The sequence below is a fragment of the Patiria miniata genome, unplaced genomic scaffold (assembly GCF_015706575.1).
Source record: "Patiria miniata isolate m_02_andy unplaced genomic scaffold, ASM1570657v1 HiC_scaffold_17, whole genome shotgun sequence".
NCBI lineage: Eukaryota > Metazoa > Echinodermata > Asteroidea > Valvatida > Asterinidae > Patiria > Patiria miniata.
Window position 1 is genome coordinate 8,574,031 of NW_024037055.1, and position 27,590 is coordinate 8,601,620.

General features: G+C 40.5%; 1 protein-coding gene across 6 annotated transcripts in view; it reads right to left on the bottom strand.

The window, feature by feature from the left end:
- Positions 1-30: 30 nt before the first annotated feature.
- LOC119723756 (rho guanine nucleotide exchange factor 7-like) overlaps positions 31-27,590 on the bottom strand; it is a 43,817-nt gene continuing 16,257 nt past the window's right edge. For 4 of the 6 annotated variants that reach the window (XM_038194606.1, XM_038194605.1, XM_038194607.1 and 1 more), the window contains 13 exons: positions 27,217-27,281; positions 26,270-26,364; positions 24,984-25,079; positions 19,619-19,741; positions 17,536-17,674; positions 16,587-16,646; positions 15,804-15,884; positions 13,824-13,970; positions 13,233-13,508; positions 10,630-10,843; positions 9,594-9,734; positions 6,209-6,302; positions 33-749 (listed from right to left, as the gene is read on the bottom strand). In XM_038194606.1, the coding sequence (XP_038050534.1) occupies positions 575-749; positions 6,209-6,302; positions 9,594-9,734; positions 10,630-10,843; positions 13,233-13,508; positions 13,824-13,970; positions 15,804-15,884; positions 16,587-16,646; positions 17,536-17,674; positions 19,619-19,741; positions 24,984-25,079; positions 26,270-26,364; positions 27,217-27,281 (1,706 nt within the window). In that variant the 3' untranslated portion in view covers positions 33-574. Of the gene's footprint in view, positions 750-6,208; positions 6,303-9,593; positions 9,735-10,629; positions 10,844-13,232; positions 13,509-13,823; positions 13,971-15,803; positions 15,885-16,586; positions 16,647-17,535; positions 17,675-19,618; positions 19,742-24,983; positions 25,080-26,269; positions 26,365-27,216; positions 27,282-27,590 lie in introns of all 6 variants that reach the window. The other 2 variants (XM_038194604.1, XM_038194609.1) reach the window with 2 other exon arrangements.

Sequence of the window (27,590 nt, forward strand, 5' to 3'; positions counted from 1 at the left end):
GTTGAGAAATTATTCGCACATGGTGTTTACGCAAACCTTTCATTATTTAGTATCTCCACCATGCAAAGCCTCAAATCTTACTTGTATTCACAAGTTGCAAAAGAAAAAAGAAAAGAGGGAAAAAAAAGGGGCAACGCAAAATTCAATCGCTCATAAATGCAAGTCACCAGATGACACAAACTAAGAATTAAAACGTCAATGCCAGCTGTCCAAATCCTAACTACAAGAAAAAAAGTGCCTGAACTTGTCTTTACTAGATTATGCAGAGAAGTGGCATTTGAGGTTTTACACAGAAAAAAACCCCTAAAAACTTACTTTTAAATTATAAACAAAAAAAGTAATCTGAGTTAAGTAATTTTTTTTTTAAATTCACCTCGGAACATAATATCTATATACATATATAGCTGTTTAAAGGTTTAAAGATATAGAAATAGGAAAAAAAAAATCAGATCTCCACAGCTGTGTTGATTTGTAGATTTTTTTTCCAATTTCAATTTCTCTAAACTTTTAAATTGTGTTGTTTTTCGCTCTCCGTGCAGACGTTTAATGTTTACTTCTGCCCGTGTTTTAGTCGTCATAAGCTCCCGTCGTCCAGTTTGATATCTATGCTCTTCATGGATTTGCGGACCGTAGATTCCAGTTTCTTGCGCGCCCTTCTCTCGTCGTCCAGGTCACGCTTGAGCCGTTTGGTCTCGTCGACGAGATCTTTGACTTGGTCGCGGAGGGCGTAGACGGTGTCAATCAGACTCCTAGTGAGAGAGAGAGAAATTTGGGAAGAGGGAAGAAATTGGAAAAAGTTGAGTGGCTTGATCGATGATCAGTAGCATAAACTATGTGATAAAAATACACAATTGTACACCTTTACTATTTTCGACCAATCTCAGCACGCCGTCACTTCTATTGCAATGGCCCCCTTCAATGGCGAAAGCATTGTGCTAGCTACTGCTTCAGTAATCCATCATAGGGCAGTAGCTCTGCAAAGTAACTGGCACACAGCTTTCGCCATTGATGGGGGGCTCATGAGTGTACTGTGATCAAGTGTCTGGATTTGTCTATAAACCAATCCAGTGATTACCACTGACTCAACAACTTTAGAAGCCATTAACCCTAATTCCCTAGCATGATTTACTAGGAACCATACCCATCCTGGTAAATTCCAACACCATATGGGAAACTGCACACGCATATTCCTGGTGGTGTGCCAACCCAAGGTAAAAGACTGTCAGTTTTTAGGGGTACTGTACCCATCCTGACAGATTCCAACAAAACATGCTGTTGGGGTTTGATGGGTTGAGTTCTGTTAGGGTTAACGGGGTGGTGTCACGCCCACCAAATGTCGCAGGCAATTTAACGCAGGCATGTAATTGAGAACCTTAGGTGCACTGATTGCGCATTCGCTGCCTACACGCAGACCTTGTTACATCCCAGTGATGGCTTCTGATTTTTGTCAGCGGATTAGTCTTAGGACTCTGTGTGCAAGTACTCCCTCAACGGTAGCAAAGGGAGAGTTTGGGGAGGCCACTCGTAAGGTCTCCTGAATCATGCTGAAGGCGCCCGACGCTCATGCGAAGACACCAATACGAGTTTGTTCAGATCTAGAAAACAACTAATAGACCTTTATCATGACTATTTCAGTCATGTTCCCTGTATCCAATAACAGTACTGAATGATGTTTTGTTTTTGTGCAAAAAAGAAAGCAGATTATTTTTCCTTCCAGCCTCGCTTTGGTTACGTTGATTTGAATGGGAAAAAATCAAGATGGCCGCAACATGATAATGGTCTATTGTGCCCACTATGCGCTTGAACCAGTACACACGTCCTACATGTATGTGTCACTCCAATGGAGCTCTCGAAAGCGGCCAAAAAGCACCATCTCTTGTTCAAACGCCGAGTCCATGAGCTGGCTCATCGCGCTCAAATTTATGTACGATCAAGACTGGAGAATTTTTACTTCGGGATAAAAAATCTGCCGTTATGTTTGCAAAATCATACACGTCAATGTAGTAGTTGAGTCTATCACAGGTCCATCAAAAGTCACTCGGTCTCAAGTCAAGTCACAAGCTATTCAAACAAACCATGACAAAGGCATTCCTTTGTTAGGCCAAAAAAAAAAAGTCTCCGGTTTCTGGTATGGAGCTTGCCCCAAAAGTGGTGCGGCGACGCGGCTTTTCTTTTTTTTTACCTGTTTTTTTTTTTTTTTGTGGCTTCAAATGTCGGCCGATGACTGCAAATGGCGCCCGACTAAACTTAGTGCAAATATATGGGAGTCCAGAGAGGCCACATAAATCTTATTCTCGATCATAACCCCATCTAAAAACACGTTAAAATTGTGCAGCAGCAGAATTCCAGTCAAACCAGTGAGTTTGGCGGTTTTGAAACATCATTGTATTGAAAAAAAAAAAACTTTTTCATTTTGCTGACGCGCATGGCTACGGCGACGCGCGCGCATACCAGAAACCGGAGACTTTTTTTTTTTGGCCTTATTGTTCACTCCCTGTTATCTGCTACCGGACGTGTGATGGACTTGTAATGGACTGGACTACTACATCGATGCAGTGGATCAAGTACTTTGAATAAATGTTCTTCTTGAACATGACAGACAAGAAGTCACATGAACATCAATTATTCTCATTTATTCCTGCAGCACTTGAGTATTTCTGGGTGTGTAACATCGTTTTTGTTTCTAACGTTCTGGTTCTCAGTTTTGTAGAATATAAGACCTGAATGCAAGAAAGTTGAATTCATAACCGAAGTGTAAATATGTCTACAAATTGCAATATTAATAGATATTTACTTTTGACATTGGTTAATTCACATATTTAAGAATAAATTACTGAGCCTTGAATTACTTAAGAATTATTTGACTGAGCCTAAACTTACTAAATTTTAACCCCCATTATGTAAATTGCACTGAGCTAGTTGACATGGAAATGTACCAAACACAGAAATCGTTTACTTAGCAGTGGAGGCTACGAATTTTAAATGTTGCACATGTGACCTTTTTAGACCAATGAAACTGAATAATCCAAAACATGACGTAACAATAATGTACATACATTTCCTTACGGGCTAAACTGTATTTTGTAACTCTCAGACCCTCATGCTTCTGGCAAACACATTCTCGTCAAAAACGTCACCGTTCTGCCGTACCAGAAATATGCAAAATCAGCGAGCAATGCAGGGCAGCTCAATCGCAGAAAAAAAAGCGGCCAGACAAAAAAATGGACAGCCGCAGCTTCGTTCAAGCTCTGCAAGCGTCTGCGGTCAACTCGTATGTATCAGTACGTACCTGGTGACGTCGTTTGACAGTCCTCAGTATGTTCTTGCAAGCCTACACAATGGATTTGGCATAAACAGGAAGTGCTTAGGATTTTGGGAAGGTTTCGGTCGGCAATTGAGGCATGACAGTACCTGGCCAATGCAAAGCATCGTGCAATTTCAAAAAAACAACCAAAACCCAAAAAACAACTTTCAGCCCTCAATGCAACATGCAAAGATGCTTCTGTGACAATGCTTTGTGAAAACATCTTGTTGGCTTTAATTTCAACCTACATGTGACCTTAAACCCATAAACTCCTTCATGTCCTTAGGCTATTTGTAATAGGATAATACCTGGATCCATGAAAACCCATCAAAATCCTACATATGTGTAGTCTTAAAACTATGAATAAATCAGTAACTGTGGCTAGGCTGAACCTTTCGGAACAAAAGCTTATGGATTCTAATTGGCCCAGGGAAGCAGTGGTCAAATAAGACCAACAAAAAAAATATAAGAATTAACAAACTTGCAGAAAACCAGCTCATATATTATCCATTTTTTGGTTGGTGATTTATTTCCTGTGTATGCATTGATCAATTTCTTGAAGTTCAAAACCGAGCAAATAAAAAGTTATAATAAAAAAAATTGAACTTGCCGAAATTTTATCCTTGAATTCCTTAAAGTAGTATCAGTGATGAACATAAAGAACAATCTCCATAAAATAAAAGAGACTCCGAAAATTAACCGACTTCAGTCAAATAACCCTAGTTTCAAGGGGCTTCAAGCCCCCTGCAATATAACAGTGGCTGGGCTCTACCAGCATCAATCCAAAAGAAATCCTCCACTGTGTATGAAACCAACGGCACACTCTTTGCACAGGTCTACAAAGTTTCATGAGGCATCAAACCCTACCAGTATGTACTGTGATAGTGGTAGGGCTCTACCGTCCTAAATCCTACAAAATCCCACAATGTGCAAGAAACTCCTGATATCAGGAAAAATTGTGAATAAAAATCCTGAAATCAGGTAAAAATCCTGACCAAACTCACTCCTGGAGTTAATCACAATAACTGAATTACAAAATTATAAACTAGAAGACATTCTCCAAATTAAAAAAAAGATGCAAAAAAAGAAAACGAAAAAAAAAAAGGAAGGAATTTGCAAGGCAGGGTGGGATGCATTAACGCATGCGTCGTGCCGGTGTTACCTGGAAAGGGGGTGAACGACATGCGCGATTGAAGGTGCGCATAAAGACGTCCCAAACACTGTGGGGAGAGAGCGAAGAGGGTGGAGGGAGGCTGAAACAAAAACAAAAAAAACCAGGCCCCGGGACCGGACGGGGAGAAAAGACAATTGAGACAGGGGAGTTGTTTTGGAGCAAGCGGTACTTTCCTTGCTTTCCATACACTATGTGACCCGGGTTCGAATCTCGCCCTAGTCGACATGTGGATTATGCTTTCAGTCCATGCCTGATTCTGTGGGGATTCTCCTCTGGTATATATCATTCTATGTTTTCCTCAAATCTAAAAATCCGAATTAATTTTTTTTTTTTTGGGGGGGGGGGGGGGAGTAATCTTTCTCTACGTTGATTAAGGGTTCCAAGCTTAAGGTGCCTTTTAAATTATGAGGACCATTTCATTACATTATCAACTGAAAATTAAAATCAACCCAAAAAAATTGTAGGAGTAAGAGGGACCGTTGTCGGTTGGTTCTACGCAGTGTCTTTCCTTCACTTTATACATCTCGTGAACAAAAGCCTAAGGGGTTTAATACAGAATTCATGCGAATGTTGCTGTATTTGACTAGCCTTGGTCAATGCTGTCGTCGTTATTCGTCACGTACGCGGTCAATCGTCGGCATATATCCTCACGCGCTATGTACATGCATGTAAAATTACAGCGCGAACAGCGACCTCACGCAGCCACTATTTTTATATGCAAATCAGTTGGGGACGATCGAGAGCCTTGGTTCAATCGTCCATGTGAGGTTTTGGGGGTGGTGCTCATTATGTTAATAGCCTTAGCTGACCTTAAATGTCGTTTTCTTATTGGTCGATCGTTGCGTGGAAACTTGCATAGTGAAACGTGGCACCGTACATAATCCATACACGTACACGTTGTGTGTCTCTGCACACGGCACCAATGCACAAAAACTGTGGTTCCTGTCACGTCCGCAAAAGGCGAATACTGAGCTGCAAATAATTTGATGACGTCCGGATTTACCAAGGTGTGATTGGACACTCCACATATAGCCCCACCTACACTTATCTGTATTCGCATACGAAGTCGTGCGCTAGAAATCCAGCGCAAAATAAAGAAAAACATAAGCTTTTGCCGACGATTGAACCTAGGCTCGAGATCGTCCTCAACTGATTTGCATAAAAAAATAGTGGCCGCATGAGGTCGCTGTTCGCGCTGTATGCATGTGCATAGCCTTGACCAAGGCTAGTATTTGACATACTCCGATGAGCCAGTTAAGTGGGTTAAATTTCATCTGCAAACTGGTTTGCGCACACACAGTCACCGCAGGCCCACGTCTAACACACCTTTATTATCAAGAGGAGGAAAAATTCCTAAAAAAAAAAAAGTTCCAGGTGTATGTGAAAAGCCAATCTCCATTGCAAAAGACTGTAAGCAAAAAAAACTGTGTTAATCCCACGACAAAAGACACATTAAAAAAAAATGGGTTACTGTGTAAGCTGATGAAGAGCACACCAAAAATTGCTACATTTTTCATTTTATTTAAAAATTGGGAAAAAAGGAGAAAATGGGTTAGCAAAAAGCTCAGAGAATGGCATGATGGCAGCGGAGAAGAGGGCCCAATCTTTATAAAACTCACAATGACACTCTGGAGAGGGGAAACGGAGAAAAAGGGAACCCGAATAATTTGAAATTTGTGTATTTTTTGTTGTGTTTTGGTTTTTTGGGATGACGTCTTGAAAGCACTCACTTTTCTTCGACTATGGTCTCGTTTCCTTGGGTCTCCTCGTGAATTATCTTCTCTTCCTCGGCCAAAAAGACGTGGGGCGCGGGGTCTACCGGCACTGCAGCAAGTCAAGAGAGAGGGGGGAGTCAAAAGGCAAAGACCAAGGTACAGGTCAGCAAATTGGGGTTCAAATTGGATTCAAGAAAAAAAGGGGGGGGGGGGAGAGAGAATGTGATGAGGAGGCACATATCGCCGGGTGGAGAATTGGAGGGTCTCGTTGTATTTTTTCCTTCTCAAATGTGACGATTACTAAATCTGTTTGTGTAAATTATGAAGGGACACCAAAAAAATATCATCTTTTTATTTATAGAATGAAGGCTTTGGTTATTGGGAAATAATTTGTCTAACTAGGAAACTATGGCTGAGGATAACACCAAAAAAATAAGTATTCATTCACAACATTACCTTGGTTCTCATCGGAATGAAAAAATTTTGTTTATGTTTCTTGGTTGTATTTTGAGATTAAATGCATGAACTTTTGTTCCCTAGACCATTGAAGATAATTGCTAACATGCTTTTGTACATTATTTGGTAAACAATGATGCAACATATGAAGGGGTACTAGGGCAAAAAAGAGCAATATTTCTGGAGGTTTTTTTAGCCAAAACAATTATGCAAAACAACTGAATAAACCTGAAGAGTCGAACAATTTTTGAAGAAAAAAAACCCAATCTTTGGTTCAAACTAAAAAGTTTGAATTTTACAATTTAACTGAATGAAGTAGATATAACAACATCAATATAACATTATAACATGGGTACCAGTGCAAAACCACGTAGAGTAGGACTATAACTTGATTGGTAACCAACAATATATAAAAAAAAAAAAAAACCTTGGTATTACGTCGGGTTGCTGCCTGATTCCTTTTGTTGCCCAAACTCTTTAGAATAAAGCTTAGAAAATGTTGGCGAAGATTTTGAGATAGTAGACAAGAAGGCTTCCCGTTATGATGCAATTTTTTTTAAAGCATGCTTCACGTGTAGTAGTGTACGTTTCTCTGCAATTAGCGAAGCCCAGAAATTTGATGAATTAAATAATATTTCTGCTGTGAAGAGTTCAGAGATAAATATACAGGCATGACACACAAAAAATAATATAAATTTTAAAAAAAAAATAATAAATAAAGGAAAGAACAGAAATATGCAAAGAAAAAGGAAACAAAATGAAGCACTGGAAATGTTTGGAGAAGATTTGCGTGATTTGTGTTATGGGTAAAAATAATATATTTTGTAAGTTAGTACCCCTCTACAGCTGTGTACAAAAGTTGCAGTTAACATTAAAATTTCAGATGCAGTGTGTGTCAAACCTAGATTTCAATCTACACTACAACACTTTTTATAAATTCAGCGCACATTTCTCAAAGCTTTGTAACACATTTAAGTTACTAACACAACACCCGCACTTCTGTCCATTCTGTAGGATTCCAAATCTGGCCATAAGCCCAACCCACTACCACAGGTGGACAGGTCCAATTTGCCCATTAGCCCCACCCACCACCACAGATCCAAATTTGGCCATGAGGCCCGCCCACTACTGCAAATGGACAGATCCAAATTTGGCCATAAGGCCCACCCACTACTGCAAATGGACAGATCCAAATTTGGCCACAAGGCCCGCCCACTACTGCAAATGGACAGATCCAAATTTGGCCATAAGGCCCACCCACTACTGCAAATGGACAGATCCAAATTTGGCCATAAGGCCCGCCCACTACTGCAAATGGACAGATCCAAATTTGGCCATAAGGCCCACCCACTACTGCAAATGGACAGATCCAAATTTGGCCATAAGGCCCGCCCACTACTGCAAATGGACAGATCCAAATTTGGCCATGAGGCCCGCCCACTACTGCAAATGGACAAATCCAAATTTGGCCATAAGGCCCACCCACTACTGCAAATGGACAGATCCAAATTTGGCCATGAGGCCCGCCCACTACTGCAAATGGACAGATCCAAATTTGGCCATGAGGCCCGCCCACTACTGCAAATGGACAGATCCAAATTTGGCCATAAGGCCCGCCCACTACTTTGAATGGACAGATCCAAATTTGGCCATAACTACTGTGAATGGAGAGTTCCAAATTTGGCCATATGCGCTGCGCACTACGACCGGTGGACAGGTCCAAATTTGGCCATATGCTCCGCCCACTACTACCAGTGGACAGGTCCAAATTTGGCCATATGCGCCGCCCACTACTACCAGTGGACAGGTCCAAATTTAGCCATATGCGCCGCCCACTACTACCAGTGGACAGGTCCAAATTTGGCCATAAGCCCCACCCACTTATGCAAATGCACAGGTCCAAATTCGGCCATATGGCCCACACACCACTACAAATGGACAGGTAAAAATTTGGCAATACGCCCCAACCACTACTGCTTATTGACAGGTTCAAATTTTGCCAAAACCTCCGTCCACCTCGCAATAACACGTGTGTCTCGTCAATGCCACACTACATGCTCCAGCAATGCGCCATGCACAAGGGCAGGCAGGCATGTCATACGTTTTGTGTGACACTTGGTTGAGCAGTCGAAGCTGTGATTGGTAAAAAAAAGTCATGGGGGCGGGGCTTAATGGATAGGTCTATTCTGCAACATTCCGAAAACAGTCTGCAGATTTTGAACTGAAGCATACCCTAAGGCTTAACCCGATACCTTTTTCGATAATCTAACAGAATCCAACTCGTAGGGCAACAGGTCTTACATTCACTGCTCACCGTCAACAAAATATCACAAAAGATGTCCACCGTCAGTGAAAAGGTACAAAATTGGTTTCAGTGATCTTTAGCTTGTTACACCTATAAAAACAACACGAGTATCAAGAATCTCAAACTTTTTTATATAGTCCATCCTCCAAAACATATCTTGCTGGTGTCTCATGAAGTTCTTAGAAAAGCTCTCTTCAGCAAAGGCAAGTTCATGAAAAAAAAAATAATAATACACAGATTTCAAAGAAAACGTTTGTTCAGTCAAACATGCTGCTTTCTTAGAGTAAACTGAACTATGAAAAAGAAATGCTGAAACAGCTTTCAAGACAGTCGGCCATGCGAAATCGCAGCTGCGTCCTCCCACGTGGTCCTAATTACACGGAACTGTCAAGCAGAAAATACCGCTTTGAAAATTTACGCGCTAAGCAAAAATGAGCCGAGAACCAGTCACAGACAATATACATAACATGATATTTTCGCTGGTAATCTTTCCTGCTAAGCACATATTTTCAATGCTTAGCAAATTTCTGTGCTTGGCAGCTCCAAGAATTTGAACCCCGTTCTAAACATTTGAGAGTAAATCGAGTCGACTGGATGAAGAAAATGACATAATCCTGGATACCCAAAACCCAAGCCTACCTGAGTTGATGGTATTCCTGGATCCAACGCTGGTGCAGTAAGCCTCAATCACCTTCAGGATGCGATTGTCTTCCTCTAAGGCTTGGGTGTCTACCCCTTTGTGGGCGGAGCTATCCATCGGGAGGGTCTTGCTCTTCTCGGCTGTTGACAAAAGGTGTAAGGGTTTGCGTTAACCAATCAGCACTTGTATTATACACTGTAATATATTCTGTTTCAGCTCGACCGTGGTCGCCTAAGTAGAAGTAGTATGTACTGTTTTTACTCCCAGATGAAACGATGCTGTGCTTAGGCAGTCTGGGGCAGCATACAGTGACACACCCATTTCAAACTGACATTCTAGAGTCACACCCAACCAGAAGGCATTAAGAGCAACTCAAGTCGACTCAAGAACAATTTGGCTTCAGACATGGGAACTGTACATGGCATGTTTCAATAGACCGCTTGCAGACGCGATCGATAATTGACGCACGAAGGTGCGCGACGCCATGTTGTGGGACAAAATGTGCATGGATAGATATACGCTTGTCCCACAACATGGCGTCGCGCGCCTTCGCGCGTCGATTATCGAACGCATCTGCAAGCGGTCTATTGATTGGACTCATTTCGAACGACTGCAATAGTTGAACTTTTGCATGCAGTCTTTCACAATTATTTTGAACGTGAAACTTATACAAATCTTTGGAAATATTTAGTTAAACGCGACTCTGGCATGCTGGTCTTTCTAGTTGTGTTATAGCATTGCCCAAAAAGTATTAACGTCTGTACAGAGCCAAAATGGCCCATCGGGCTGGCGTTTATTTCCGGTTTCAGTGGCATGAAATTACTGAGATTTCTATTCTCCCTGGATGGGATGCCAGTCCATCGCAGGTTACACCGCATCTTATGCTGGTACCCACTCATACTTTTGGGAAGGGAGAGGCAAGTGGGGGTAAAGTGGCTTGCCCAAGGACACAACATATGGCCAGCAGCTGGATGTGAACCCCTGACCCTTTCCCAAGCCCAAGGGGAAAAAAAGAGATAAACTTTGACCTCTGACCTTTTTTCCTGCTGCCGTGCAGGGCTTTCTTTTTGTTCTTGGGACTCTTGGCCTGTCCTTCCTTCAGAGCCCAGACTGTGATGGGACTGACCGGGGGGCCTGGTCGTAGACAGCTGATAGTCTTCAGCTTCATCTTGGTGAACACCGTCGTCAGCGAGTCCTTGGTCCGGGTCGGGCTGGTGGAGGAGCTGTTACGCTCTTTCCTGGTCAATGACTGGTGTGGGGAGGGGGGAGATCAGAGTAAACTTGGTGAACTTTAGGTTGGGGACAGAACAGTGCTCAAGGCAATCACAAGTTAAAGGGAATGTAAATCATTGGCTTTTTCTGTAATTTTCAGATATGAACTATTTGAGGGGTTAGTATAATAAATCAAATATTGTTACACCGACATGTTTGAAGTTTTGTGTTCCAAAAATGCTGGAAAAACCAAGAAAAACAAAAGCGTTCAAGTAGTCTGGTTCCCTGACTCCACTAAAGATGAAATGGATCAATTTATAGATGCCAGAAAAATGTAAGGTAAGGAAACCAGTCTAGCTGGCCTGCACCCGTTCATGAACATGTAACCAATAGCAAACAAAATTTGGACCCAAAAATTTGTAAATTTGGAGCAGTAGTTGAAAATAGTTAGGTTTTTTCAACAGTGGTCGGCCGACCACCGTTGGAAATTAATACAAAAATACCACTTTTCTTGAAAATGACTTCACACCTGGTGCCATAATTTTACAGGATGCTTTAGACTGTCATTTACCAACATCCTATTAAGGTATTTCGTAAAAACTAGGCAGTTTTGTTTTTCGATGTTTGCAAATGTTGTATATTCCCTTTAATGCCCAGTCAAATTATACTTCTTGTATTCAAGAGTTGTAATCAAAGTCCAAACAAGTCAATCACAAGTCTGCCTGTTTCTGGTCCCATGACAAGCTATTAAAATAAATATGACAAAGACACTTCATCATTGCCGGCCACTGCTATAGAGCCAAAGAGCAAGTTGTCTCCAACCTCATCTGCTGGAGATTGCCTTGCCCCAACAGAGGGCAGAGACCCCTCAACTGAGGCCAAGTTCTGGCAAGGACCATTAGTCGACTAGTGGTTGATTTGTGACATACCTTACGCCTGCGCAGTAATAGCAATGTGCGAACGTCTCTAGTCGAACGCTGGTGTCGCAAAATGTTGTCGCAAAACTTCTGGATCCTGGCTCCCTGCTAGCGTTGTGAATGTGCGCAGCAATTGGTTACCAGCGATGCAACCAGACCCAGCAGGTTGGTTCCAAATAGTCGACTAGCATAGTCAACCACCGTCGACTAAACAGAGTTCGGGCAAGCGTTAGTCGAACTATGGTTAACTACAGTCCTAGCGCGAACTTGGCCTCAGTTGACACTGTATGCAATGATGTGAGCCAGCACGTTGATGACATCACCAAGGCCATGGCGGACAAGAGAGTCTGGAAGAGTTTGGTTGCATCCATCTCGGCTGCGGCCGCCCAATGATGATGATGATGATGATGACTTCATCATTCCCTCCCCGCTACTTGTGACAAGTCTTATGAATTGATTCCCGACTTATTTCTGGTCGCCATTTACGAGTTAGCCACGCCCCTTAGACAACCCTATGGAATTTTTGTACGCTAAGTTTTGTGTGTCTCCGATGTTTCGCGTTTCGCGTCTATTCATATATCATGCTCTTGGACAATATTTCACAAGCTGCGTTGACGCGACTGTACCGCAACAGGTCAACTGACTTCGCTACATAACTGCAGCATACAAATACGCTAAGAGTTGTTGACCCCAACTCTTTTGTCTGAAGGACTCCTCAAGGAAAGAGAAAAAGACAAAACCCAAAATATTGCATGGAGGAACTGGACATTTTTGATACGAGTAGCTCAGTTGGTAGAGCTGAGTTACGGTGTTTCTGCAGTTTCCCTTTGTATTATTTATTTAATAACTTTCAACTGATCATTAATTCGATCAGATATTATACAAGCATTGAGTGGCTCAGAGTGGAATGGGAGTAATATTATCGAAAGAACAAATCTGGACTTTTTAGCCTTGTGAAATGAAACAGTCCAGATTTTACTGAGCGATAAAATTCCTCCCATTTCACAATTTAAAGCAACTCAATTTTTGTTTTATATAAGTGACATATAGATCCTTGTCATTTGATTTACAGTTCAAATGAACTTCTATTTCAATACAAAATTGGTGGGAAATGTATTTCTCTCTTCTAAACCACCCTTTCACGAAATATTTCAACCCACCTCTGTAGCTACTGGCTCTTGGGAACAATACGCACTATGCGAAACATGCAAAGCTCAACACGCACACCAGCATGCATTTGTACACAAATATCGCGCCATGGAACATGTGGAACAAGGATGATCCTAACTGTTGAATAGTAAATCCCATTCACCATGGGCAAATGGGACTTTTTGAGCCCCGGCGTGAATGGGAGCAGTAACGAATGTCACGTGATGTGAGTTTCACCAATCAAATGACAAGGATCTGCATGTCAGTTACATAAGCCTGACTATTGGCCAGTGCGTAAAAAATCCTTAAAAAATGCAGAAAGTCGGCAGACAGTTTTCGGACTTCTAAATTATCCCTTACGTTGCTCTTGGCCTGACTGGCTGCCATCGTGGGCGACTGAGGCAGCATGGCCGGTGACATGGGCGGGACCGGCGTGAGCGGAGTGCTTGGCGTCAACGGTGGCCGGTCCTTGTTCTGCATCTCGTCAATCGTGTCCAGCAGGTCCTCTCTATCCATCAGACTGCCGCAGACGATAGTCTGCCATTCAATGGACCCGCCGGTCAAGTCAAAGGCCACGTAGTTGGGGTTGGTGTCCGGCTGCCGACTAGTCTTGATGGCAGCGAGTGGAATTTTATACTGGACAAAATGGATATAGAAACAAGATTTGTTATTAAGCAGCAACGTTAATCAGTTTCACAGAGGTGCTAATATCTACAGGTTACCAGTCAAAAATAGCATGCAGTGCATATTACCCTTGACTGGTACTCAGCTGATGCGTGCTTAGCACATCAATTTGCCAAGCAGCGTTTTCTGCTAGAAGCTCCATAAAACTGGGCCATGTTCTAATTTGGCAACGGTCTGTTTTAAAGCAAAAACAAACTTGAGCGAAACAATCAAAAGAGTTGTCAGACTGCTTCACTTTACCTCTGACTAATGGAATATTCCACCTACCTGGAAAATGTAGCCATTCATGTGGGCGGTTGCGGACAGTACCACTAGGCAGGAGGGGAACAGAAGCAAGAAGCGTTCTTTCTTGATGCCGTCGACCATTATGGCGGCGTTGATGAATTTGATAATTGTCCCGTATGTATCAATGCCCTGAAAGAAAATCAAAAATAGAAACACATAAGAATGAATGGCTGTTGCGTTTTTGCAAGAAACCTTTCTGAATCCAGTATAAAACAACACTCTTTTGTACTAAGACTTTCCAGGGGCTTCAGATCTCAAGTGAAGTTATACCGATTAGGTTTTACCTTCCTTAATCCTCCAAAATTGTTTAAAAGCCAATGGAGGATTTTAGAAGGATTTTAAGGATTAGAGTGGATTCAAGTATTGCAATATGAAATTATGTTTTGATTCATGCAAAAAATAATAAAGCATTAAGTCTCTTGCCAGTCCACATTTGCTTTTTTATGTGGACGTCTTGGTACCAAACACTGTCTAGTCTAGTCACAGACTCCCATGTTTGAATTTGGTTCTTGGTTCCTGGTTCTTGGTTGGTTCTTCTCCTAAACACTCCACGTGGGAGTTTATACAGGAGGCCAGAAACACCGGGGCAAACCCCTTCTCTTAGCGATAAGTGTTTTACTGGGTTCTTTTACGTGCATTTATGCAACACACGGGACCTACGGCTTAACGTCCCATCCGAAGGACGAAGCAAGAATGGTAAAGTGCCTTGCTTAAGGGCACAAGTGTCCGCCGGCGGGCTCGAACCCACGTCACTGTTGCCTCTGAAACACCAGAACATGAGTCCGGTGCTCTTAACCACTAGGCCATGACATTACCAACTTGTTATCCGTGTGATCGATTGAATGGACGTTGGGCTCAACAGTTTCAATGTTAAAATAGTCATCAATTTTTCTATATTTTCAATACGTTGTAAATTGTAATGCTTTCTTTTCTTTCAAAATACCCATTTATTGCCTTGATGGGATGGGCCCAGTCAGGACACAAAATACAAACAACAGGACGTTACATATGTTGTAGATCCTATACATGGTTACCGGATGTGTTGTATTTTCAAAAATATCGCTGGTTTCTAAGGTCAACTTACACACTCTATTTCAGTACAAGGACAAGCTTTGGCTTTCTGCCAGCCTCTGTCATTCATCACGTTGGTTTTGTAAAGTCCCCTTAATTAAAGGTATAGCCCATCATATGTAATTTGTTCATTTTTTTCGTTTGAAGCAGCAAAAGTGCTCAAGATCTGAAGAAGGGGGCTGAATAACTAACCTGATGAAGTTTCAGCTCAGCTTCAGCTGTATATTTCGAGAAAAACAGCATTCTAGGATTTCGATTTCAAATCAAAAGTCGCTGAATCATGTTTTGAATTGGGCCTGAATTCAGTGTCCGATACACCTTCTTACTGAGCCGATTGCAGCTAAACGCGATGTCGCGCACTGATCCGACGAATTATAGCAACCGTGCGCGAGTGTGCGTCGTGCTAATGCTTGCGCGCGCTTTGCCAAATAACAAAACAAACTACTAATTTGAATTTCCTACGGTGCGTCTTAAGAAGCACCGTTGGAAAGGCCTTTCTTTTGTTGATTTTTTCAAAATGACAGCTTGCCAGAAAGAATAATTTCACAGGGAGTTTAGTCCCCTTACTATCGTTCAACCAAGTATGTTTTTCAACGATAATTACGCCAGTTACTTTTTGGATAGCTGCAAATGATGGACTCTGGCTTTAAAAAAATGTTCATTACTGTTATGATGATGAACGGAAATATATAAATCAAATGAAATCAAATAATCGTCCGGGCAACTACAGAAGATCAAACTGTCCAATTTCAAACGTAAAGTCATTTAGATATCCATTAAAATAAACCGGAAAAAGAGTAAATGGGGGAGGTCTAACAATACAGCAATCTATTATGGAAAGGTCAATTGTCCAAAATAGCGAAGGGGGGTTTTAACGAGTCACTGACTCACCTCCCCTTCCCAGCCTTGTATCGTGCCCGTCATGATCTCCAGCTCAGATTCCTTCAATTTCCTGACTCGTAAACAATGGTTCTGCCGGAAACAAAAAGGAAAAGGAAAAAAAATGATGACAATAGAACTTTGTCATCTCTGCACTGGTGACTAATTCCGCGGCGGTGGTGTAACTGGTACCAGTTGTGGCGGGAGAAATTTGTCATGTCGAAGGGGGTGGGGGGGGGGGGTAACGATGAATTTCTGGATTTAATCTGTCCGGCCGGTCATTAAACATTTAAGAAGAGGGACAGGTGGGACTGGTTCTCAACCTGATGGTCGGGGGAGGGGGGAGGGGGTGGTATAAATAAATATACATGTATTTCTGTAATTTTTTGTTCGGTCTTGAGAATTTAAAAGAAGGAGGGTGGAGCTGGTTCTCAACTTTATGGTTGCCTGGCATAGCGACTTGCTAAGTAAATTTTTCTGCTTAACAATTCTGTGATACATGTATTATCGGAACTGGCCTTCCGTCACTGCTAATTTCATGTTGTTGTTAAGCAATTATAGTTTGCTAAGCAGGGGAAATATATGCTAAGCGAAAACAGGTTACCAACCGAAACATCATGGGTTATGTATTGCTTGTAACTGGTTCTCAGCATTTTTTTGCTTAGTGCGTAAATCTGCTAACCAGTATTTTGACAATAGAACCAAGGCGTGGGAGTTTGGAAGATTTGGGATGGATAGGCCGTTGTTGGAACTAATCAATTATTTAATTTCTAATCAATGATCAATATCACTTACTTTGATATCTCTGTACACCGACACACTGGTCTGAATTTCGATTCTGTCCGAATGTGAACTCTGTAAAATGAAAACAAACAATAATATTCATACAAGGTGAAACCCCTAACTCATGTTAATGACGTCTCCCGCCTCACTGTCAGAAACGATCAGTTTCATTTCAATCACTCGCTCAGAATGACCTCCTGTGACCCGACAAACCTGTCTTACATTAAACTAACTCGGTTAACGGCCTGTCAAATTCAATAAGCAGTTAGCGAGATTATAGGATCGCGTCATTGTGTAGTACACAATGACCTTGATTGACCCGATCGCAACTCAACAAGGTAACACACCTGCGTTCATTTCACTGCATCCTGGGCATGGGAGCAATCTGTGCACAAACCTATGGGGCACTGAACCAGTCAAATTTTTCGGGTTTTTTTCTTCCTCATTATATTTATCCAGAATTTAGTGATGCTCTTTTTACATATTAGTGCGTCGATGTTTTTATATACAGTTATTAGTACCATCAAATTTTTGTTATAGCTGATAAGAATTGAGCAATTTGGTAGCCAAAATACAACAAAAACATCACTGATTACTGTAAGGTTGGGCATGTGTGTTTTTGACACCTGAGGGTGCATGAAAACTTGGTTCACCTCAGATATCGTGTAAAAAAAAATGTCCACGTCATGACTGCCATAATTATAACATGGCTTGTTCCAATCACTTGGCTACACCCAAGAACAACAAGTGTACCTATGGAAGCCACTGGCTAGCAGCAGTAGCCACTTTCCATAGACTTGTGTGTTATTTCTAGCCGTAGCCAAGTAATTCGGGCATGGCCTTACAAGAGAAACTTTGCGAAACATCGGCTTCATCTCAAGGTTTGACTTCTGAATCCCAAACTGAAGTTGAAGCCTAGGTTTCGAAAAATTCCTGAATGGTTTCACCAATGATCACTTACTAATATATGTCTCTCCAGTTCTTGGAAGGAGGAGATGAAGTTGTCTAACCTTCGGAAGGGGTTGCTCAGGCCGACCGTTAACGTCATCATGCCGGGGCTGGCTGCTCCTTTACTCTCCATAAACTTGCCAAGTTCTTCGCTGTAAAGTGGGAAAAGAGAGGAGAGGGGAGAAATATGAGTCAATAATAATATGCTACACAGAATTAGTGGATCTCTGACATGTCTGTACTGATTTGCTGATTTCGTTGGAATTTCAGTAAACTATCCAGCTTAGGAACACCACATCCTTCTGTCCATTACAGCCTTTTGATTTAGACGTTACCTGTAAACTTGCGATACCGGTACATGGACAGCCATAGGATAAATTCAATTTCGGTAAGGAGACCAGCCTAACCCTAACCCCCCAGGCCCTTTAGTTAGGAACCATCCTCAGTCCTGCAAAATCCTCCAATTGCCACCATGTAAAATTTGATTCAGCCTCAGTCCTCTAAAATCATCAGTTATTTCTTGAATTTGTTAAGTGAAGGGGTGACCATTGCCTCAATCCTTCAAAATCCTCCAACAGTCACTGTTAATGGGTTGAGGCAGTGCCGGTGACATTCAGAAGCAGTTTGGATGACATCGAGCATAATGCAGGGCTCAATTATGCATGACTGATAATATATGCTGGGTACAGCCTACAAACTCAACTGACACTTATTTGTCTTTCAGACTCAATTCTCCAAAATCCTCAAAAACAGGCAGATTTTGGAGGATTGAGGAGGGTTACGGTTAAGGACACAAACACCAAGATTTGTGACGTCCCTGTGTTCGTGTTATACATGGACAGCCATGGGATAGATTCAATGTCGGTAAAGTGTCCAGCTGAAGGACACAGATGTGCATGTTACCTGTGGTCTTGTAATACATGGACAGCCATGGGATAGATTCAATGTCGGTAAAGTGTCCAGCTGAAGGACACAGATGTGCATGTTACCTGTGGTCTTGTAATACATGGACAGCCTTAGGATAGATTCAATGTCGGTAAAGTGTCCAGCTAAAGGACACAGATGTGCATGTTACCTGTGGTCTTGTAATACATGCACAACCTTAGGATAGATTTAATGTCGGTAAAGTATCCAGCTGAAGGACACAGATGTGCATGTTACCTGTGGTCTTGTAATACATGGACAGCCTTAGGATAGATTCAATGTCGGTAAAGTGTCCAGCTGAAGGACACAGATGTGCATGTTACCTGTGGTCTTGTAATACATGGACAGCCTTAGGATAGATTCAATGTCGGTAAAGTGTCCAGCTAAAGGACACAGATGTGCATGTTACCGGTACCTGTGATCTTGTAATACATGCACAGCCTTAGGATAGATTTAATGTCGGTAAAGTATCCAGCTGAAGGACACAGATGTGCATGTTACCTGTGGTCTTGTAATACATGGACAGCCTTAGGATAGATTCAATGTCGGTAAAGTATCCAGCTGAAGGACACAGATGTGCATGTTACCTGTGGTCTTGTAATACATGGACAGCCTTAGGATAGATTCAATGTCGGTAAAGTGCATGTTACCTGTGGTCTTGTAATACATGGACAGCCTTAGGACAGATTCAATGTCGGTAAAGTGTCCAGCTAAAGGACACAGATGTGCATGTTACCTGTGGTCTTGTAATACCGGTACATGGACATCCTTAGGATAGATTCAATGTCGGTAAAGAGTCCAGCTGAAGGACACAGATGTGCATGTTACCTGTGGTCTTGTAATACATGGACAGCCATGGGATAGATTCAATGTCGGTAAAGTGTCCAGCTGAAGGACACAGATTTGAATGTTACCTGTGGTCTTGTAATACATGGACAGCCATGGGATAGATTCAATGTCGGTAAAGTGTCCAGCTGAAGGACACAGATGTGCATGTTACCTGTGGTCTTGTAATACATGGACAGCCTTAGGATAGATTCAATGTCGGTAAAGTGTCCAGCTGAAGGACACAGATGTGCATGTTACCTGTGGTCTTGTAATACATGGACAGCCATGGGATAGATTCAATGTCGGTAAAGAGTCCAGCTGAAGGACACAGATGTGCATGTTACCTGTGGTCTTGTAATACATGGACAGCCTTGGGATGGTTGGCACAGTAGCTTGAGTAGAGGGATTTGTACTGTGTCGACGCTCTCATGAAACAGGCTCCAACTCTCTTTTGCCGACTTTCCAGCCTAACGGAAAAAAGAACAAGAAAATAAATAAATAAATAAGCAGATATAATGTGCATGTAAACAGCACAAGTGTCAGCAAGGTTGGTACTATCACAAATACAAAATGTATACCATGAATATTTTTCATCTCAAATGACTGTGAAACTGAAATGTCATTTCAACTTCAAATTAATTTAAATTACACCAATATTTCCTCGTTTTACATGATGTAATCGCATCGGTTTTCCTACCTACCCTATTTTGACAGCCCCTACCCTTATTTGAAAAAAAAAATGATGGAAAAACCCCAAAACTCGTCAAAAAGTGCCTTTTACCCTTGACTACACGCAGACACCTCCATACGATCGTACACGAAACAAAATTGCCAAAACAAAATTCCCTACCTACGTACCCTATTTTCAAGTGCCATGAAATCGGAAGCAGAAGTATTTTTTTTGGTGGGGGGGGGGGGCCTAATTACATAATCTGCTTAGATTCATAAAACTTATGCTGTTCTTCTTGCGGTTACATTTTTAGTTTCACAATGTACGTACATACAACTATGAAATATTACAACATAAACACTTATCCTTAAAATCATATTTAAATTACCACAATAAAATATGTTAATAATTCATAAATTTTTTATCCTTATCTACCCCTAATAAGACAAAGTGTAACACCTGGTTTTTGTAGTGATTTGAAAAAAATCTTTTTGAATGTCAATTCCACTTACATGTACATGTACCATTGCTTTACATAGCCTCAAATGGTTAGAGCACAAAGTTTGATGCCACAAGCTTCCACGAAAAAAAAAAAATTAAAATATAAATTAAACTGGCCTGTCCCTTTAATATCCTTATTGCAATATGGCCCACAGGTATTCAAATTTGACTGGAAATGAATAAAAATCTGATAAAGAGGAAAATAGGGAGAAAAAAAAATTGGCCGGGTAAAAGGGGAACAGGAAATGGACAATGTGGAGGGGTGAGTGAGCGTAGACCAACCATGCAGGGACCATGGAGGAAATAAGGGTGCTTGGATGTGTTTCCTGAACATGTGTTGGGCAGATAAACGGGCATTCAAGGGCTAGCCGGTGACGTGTGGGGACTGTAAGCAGACTTAAGGATTTCAAAGGCTGCTGTGGGAATGCTAATCCCGTAACCATTTAAGATTATCATGGCCACAGTGCTTTTTTTGCTATTCAAATCAACGTAACCAATGCGAGGCTTGAAGGAAAATTCGTCTGGTTCCTTTTTTTTGCACAAAAACATTATCATTCGGTACTGTTATTGGATACAGGAAACATGACTGAAATGGTGGCAGCATGATAAAGATCTGTTGTGGACAATAAGCCATTCTCTTGGATGAAACTAGACGCAATAACTGCTCCGGCAAAAGTAATATAAAATTGATCAAAAGTTACACAAATTCATGACATCACAGCAAGTTTTCACTCAGCGAATTCGTAAAAGTCGAACGCGTGTCAACTCCGGGGAAATTTGCAGCGAAAGTTTCCTGATGCCACATTTGCCTCACACTGGCATTCTCGTGATAATAAATCGGCGTCAACTTTTCAGCCGTCACAGAATGTGCACTGAGGGAAGGGAAAACTCATTTGGACACTTTAGTGAAAAGAAAATATTTAAGGATCATTTTGTAGGAGCAAGTACATGTAACAACAGTAAATCACTCGGGAAAATACATGTGTAAGATTCATTTGAAACTGGAAACATTTGGCCTTGTAAAATGACGTTTTAGGCGAAGTAAAAAAAAAAACATGTTTAGCGTCCCCGCCCGCTTCCTTTTTTGAGGCTGCCTCCTTTTTTTTTTTTTTTTTTTTTTTTTAGAGACAAAAATTGATAAATTTTAACGATCTCTGACGAAAGAAATCGTATTTTTAGACTTTTATACCGTGTATAAAGCTGTGGAAATAGTCAATTAGCACGTGCGTCTGCACGAGAGTCTATCATACATTCACCCCGTGTGAAATAGTAACTGGTTCTCTACGTCTCAGAACTCAGGAATAGCAAATAGAAAAGTGTTGAAAGACAAGGAGAACACGGAAACCAGCGTACGTGTAAACGTATTACCATTTTTACAGTCGCTTGAAAATTTATAGTACATCCGCGTGCAGTTGTTCTGCGCATAGTTACATCATTTTGGTCTCATTTTCTGTTGCATCTTGCCCATAAGAAGCCAATATGTCATTTCCTGAGTCCAAGTGGCGGCCATTTTGAAAAAAGCTGGTAACCATCTTGAAAAATAGCCCGGCCGCGTTGTCTTGAAAAATGTGTCGGACGGCCATTTTGAAAAAAAAAAAGAAAAAAAAAAGGGTCTCCTCCTTCCTTTTTGTCAAAGAGGCAGGACGCTAAACATGTTTTTTTTTTATTTTGCCTTATATCAAATCAATTGAAATCCTTGTACCAGTACCTGTACATGTATGTGTAAATATGCTCCAAATGTCAACTGTGTACCTCACAATGACATTGTAAGACCTATTTCATACATGTACATGTATATTAAATATTTTCAAACTTCTCAGAAATGTGCACATTCATTGTACATCATGCCAAATACATTGAACATGCACATGTGGGCGGGCCGTCACCGTGTTCTGGGGATGTTTTTTATTGTTAGGCAAATTTGGACCGAGTTATGGGGACTTTCTGCTGTCCCCACAGCGTCTTTGGTCCTCATAGTTTCATGGGACAACTTAAAGGGAATATACAACATTTGCAAACATCGAAAAATAAAACTACCAAGTTTTTATGAAATACCTTACTAGGATGTTGGTAAATGTCAGTCTAAAGCATCCTGTAAAATTATGGCACCAGGTGTGAAGTCATTTTCAAGAAAATGGTATTTTTGTGTACATTTCCAATGGTGGTCGGCCGACCACCGTTGGAAAAACCGAACTATTTTTCAACTACTGCTCCAAATTTACAAAAAATTTTCAGTCCAAATTTTGTTTGCTATTGGTTATATGTTCATGAACGGGTGCAGGCCAGCTACACTGGTTCCCTGACCTTACAATTTTCCGACATCTATAATTGATCCATTTTATCTTTAGTGGAGTCAGGGAACAAGACTACATAAACAGTTGTGTTTTTCTTGGTTTTTCAAGCATTTTCGAACACAAAACTTCAAACATGTCAGTTAAACAATATTTGATCTATTATACCGGTACCATACTAACCCCTCACATAGTTCATTTCTGAAAATTACAGCAAAAGCCAATGATGTACATTCCCTTTAACTCATGTGTAGTCCCCACAACAAGGCAACAAGTATGCATGCACTCATGTACTGTACACATGGTACATGTGTAAGTAAATTATCTAAATCATTTAAGCATAGAGCAAGCCACCACTTTCAGGTTTGGGTATTGTGTGGTCTCTGACTAACTGGTTTTTTTCACAGAACATACAGTAAACAAACAAGCACTACGGTATAAACAAGAGCACCAATGTGGTAACCGGACTGCCCAATGAGGTGTAACATGTAAACAACAAGTTAAGGATGTGGTGACCAGTCTTTGGTGACTAACTGCCAACAACAAAACTGCTTTTATCACAGAGTTCATTGAACTGTGATGGGTACATGTAGCGGTACACTGAACATTTTAGTTTAAGTATTTTTCTGACAGAAAGCCTAAAGGCAAAACACAAAAAAACTTTACCTTTTTTCAAAAGTCAATTCCTGTGTAAGCAATTTTGTGGATTTTTTCCAAGCACCGATATTTGTTCAGATTAGAGAAATTGGCTAAACACAAATACATGTATACACTTACATGTATATTATGTAACGAAAGACCATTGCATGTATTTGTCACATATATGCAAGCTTCTTGACTGAATTTTGAACTAAGTACGCAGATTTATAGGAGAAAAATATTTTCAGCTCAAGGTATTACTCTAAAGCAATTGCTACATACATGTAAACTGAGATTTCAGTATTTAGTTTTGTCCTTCACCAATATTTTTTTAAATTATGCATATATATGAATGTAACAAAAAAATATGAAATTCCAAGCTTTACAAGACTTAATACAGTGTTTAAAATGTTCTAATGAAGAGAAAATCAAAGAACTCAGCTGATTTAAGGAAAAATTGCATACATTTGTATACGCACTTGTTTTTATATGCATGGTCAAGCTGGTTTAATGTTTATGTAGGACTCGAACCCATGACCTCTTGCTCGCTAGAGCAGACAACTTGAGCTTAAACCACTCATGCAATGCGCCTGCCATGGTAGACTGGCCGGCAATACCAAACATCAAAATTTACACCACCCCAACCTAAATTCCCAAACTTGAGACTTTGTTTTCTGCAATTTTAGCAAAATAATACTGAGGTTATCCCTTAAAATTCTACCGTTTTTTTTCTCTGAATTGGGAAACAGAGTGGAAGGAAAAGGGTTATGAGAGGATTCCATTTAGAAGCTCTCAGAAGTTTGATAACGGCGGAAACGGCTTGTCGCTGGGGAAGAAATTAGAGTTTGGGTCTGGAATTACGCCATGACCTTCAGGATGCACAGAGGAACATGTGTGGAATTACGCCAATGTACATGTACATGTACATGCACACCACAATGCAGGAGACGGTGATCAGACTGGTTCCGCCGTCCAGTGTATAAGATATTACTCATAGGTCTGGCACCTCGCCAATGTCCCAGACGCCATACTGGGTGTTCGATACATGTGGGTGGAACCACAAAGTCAAGGTATTACAATGTACATGTACATTATGGTAGGGTACATGCGTACTGTACATGTACATTTTCTGCATGTTCTGTGACGACGCTTTTTCTTGGAATATGCTACTGGTACATGTACCGGGTAGTAAAATGACTTTATACTTTTACAGGTATTTCTATTTCCTTTAGTTTGTGTGGTCTAGTATTCACGTTCAGTTAGGAAAAAAGCAAATGACGATTTACTTGACCAGCAAAATTTACTTGACCAACTAGCTATTATATCATTGAAACAAAATACAATTATGAAAAAGTATTGCATTAAGATAAAATTTAGGTTCAGGAAAGACATTCACTGGAATGGTATGTGAACCGTTGACTTTGTGTTTGAAATTAGTTACTTTTGACTTTTACGAAGTGCTATAATTTGATCTCTGAAGTGACAGAAGAGATGAAACAATTATAGACATCCAAATAAACAGACTGCATGCCAATGTCTTAATTGAAAATGTACAACTGTGCTTATTTTCAAAAATCAGAAATTCAAAACTAATTAGTTTGGACTCACTTGGCGGTTTCTTCTAGCGACGCCAGCAGCGATTGCTGGAATGTTAGCAGCTCCTCGATGTTTCCGCAGAGCAGGGTAAAATCGCTCGCTGACAAGCTGACAGGGCAACAAATAAACAAACAGAAACATTTCAGTTTTAAAAAAAGCAGGTACAAGAGGTCAGGAAGAAGTTAAGTTTAAAATGGTTGATCGCTTCCTTAAAGGATGAACAGTGGTGGAATGCCGGTCCCAAATTTGGAAGTGGAGTTGTTTTGTCGACTCTAAGCTCGAAAATCCACTGGTGGTTTTGGATGATTTGTGCAGAATTGAGGAAAGTCAAGTCAAGTCACTATAAATAGTGATTTGTTCAAGTAATAATTACATGTACTGTACTTGAAACTTGAATGTGCAAATTTGGTTCTTGCAAATTAAAAAAAGCTGTTGTTACTCCTTAGCAGATGAATTAAAAGTCCACGCCCTGCAACCTCAAAAGGTCACTAAAGTAAATATCTCAACTACCTACACGAAGCCACAAAAACTGCATTTTTCCTCCATTTCAAAAAGAAAAGGAAAGCCACAACCCCCTTTTCACATTTTGCCACGATGAATATCAATCAACGTTTACACCTGAGCCAACAAAGCATTGTTTGATGACTAAATAACTAACCTTACTGAGAAAAGATTACAAATCCAAGGAACAAAGAAACGGTGATGAGACAAATGAAAACAGAAGCCAAAGAATAATGTAAGTTTACCTTCAGTTTCTCAAAGCCCCACTTAAATCAATATGGGATTTTTGTGCCCCGGGTTCTCAACTTGTGATTTCTGTCTCACAGTTCGATAACACTGTTTCCTCCTGAAAGATTTGCACTTTTTCTCCCTCTTAAGACAACATCAAATTTTTCTTCAAAACACAAGGTGACACTGGCAAGACTAAAGATGTTTATTTGTTCATTCTATCGATTTCTGGCTTTTGACCCTGAAAAGATGAATCTCTTGTTTTTGCTCAACCCCTAAAAGCTACAAACGGTATGATCTGAGGTTCAGGGGTCAAATATACAAATTGAGAGGGAAAAAGGGTTTATAAAATTACTATTCTCAGAGAAGGATAGAGTGTTATGACAAAAAAATCCAGGTATGCCATGGATGGCTGACGTTTAGGCCACGTTAATTGATCCATGACATGGAACTATAACAAATAACTTCAAAAAATGAAGGCAAGGCCACAAAGACTGCAATCCAATTAAATCAGAATTTGAAAGTTCAGTACCACAATAAAAGAACCTTTAAAAGCGTGATTGACTTACATATTGGCTGATTCTAGGGGCCTTAAATAAGTTGTTAATAACGACCTCAATTCTTGCTCATGCTTTCTCTCCGACTCCAGCAGCGCTTGTACAACCTGTCAAAACAAACCGGAAAGTTTCTGACAATTAATATGGAATTAAGAAAGCATCAGTATCATCTGATTTCTTGATGTGTTCATTTTCATTTTCAGTCTATTAAAGGGAAAATACAACATTTGCAAACATCAAAAAATAAAACTACCAAATCATTTTGAAATACCTTGCTGGACTGTTAGTGAATGACAGTGTAAAGCATCCTGTAAAATCATGGCACCTGGTATACTGTCATTTTCAAGAAAAGTGGTATTTTTGTATCAATTTCCAACGCTGATCGGCCGATCAGCGTTGAAAACAACTGGCTTTTTTTCAAATACTGGCCCCAATTGACCACCGCACTTGTTGGCAATCGATTACACACCTATGAACGGGTACAATCCAGCTAGACTGGTTCCCTGACCTTACAATTCCCCAATGTATGTAAACTGCTCTGTTTCTTCTTATATGGAGTCAGGGAACCAGACTACAGGAAAATGATCGTTTTTTCTTGGTTTTTATAGCATTTTTGAACCCAAAACCTCAAAAAAGTCAGCGTAACTATAATTTGCTCTATATATCTAACCCCCCAGTTCCATCCATTTCTGAAAATTACAGCAAAAGCAAATGATGTATATTCCCTTTAAGTAACAATTTAAAAGTAATTGCCACAAATTACACTTGAATTTAATCACAGCTTAAATTTTTTTGTTCAATTTAAAGAGAAAACATGACTTTACTGAAGCCTACTTGCACTTGGAGTCAATTTCATTTTAGTCTTTTCCTTGAGTTTTTTTTTGAGAGTTTAAGGATTAAAAATCCTACTTCTTGACAATGTTACGAGGATTTCAAGTCTGTTTTGCATCCATACATACCTGCTCATAGTACTTCAGTTTTTCTTTCTCTTCCAATGTTTCTTCATTAGTCTTGGGTGTGCCATCTAAAAAAAAAAAAAAGAGCATGAAAATTGCTTTAAATATTTTTCTCAAAACACTTGCAAACAAAATATTAATATTATTTTTAATTGGTACTTACACATCAGTATTCAAAGAACATTTAAACTCTGTATTCTGTCATTTTTTGCCATGAAATTTGAACAAATGAAATCATACCACTTGTACATGTACACATTTACAGTACATGTACATGTACAATGTACTTTGCATACATGTATATAGTGTACATGTACCGTAAGTACATGTACATGTATGTAAGTGTACACATACATGTAGGTACATGAACGCAAGAT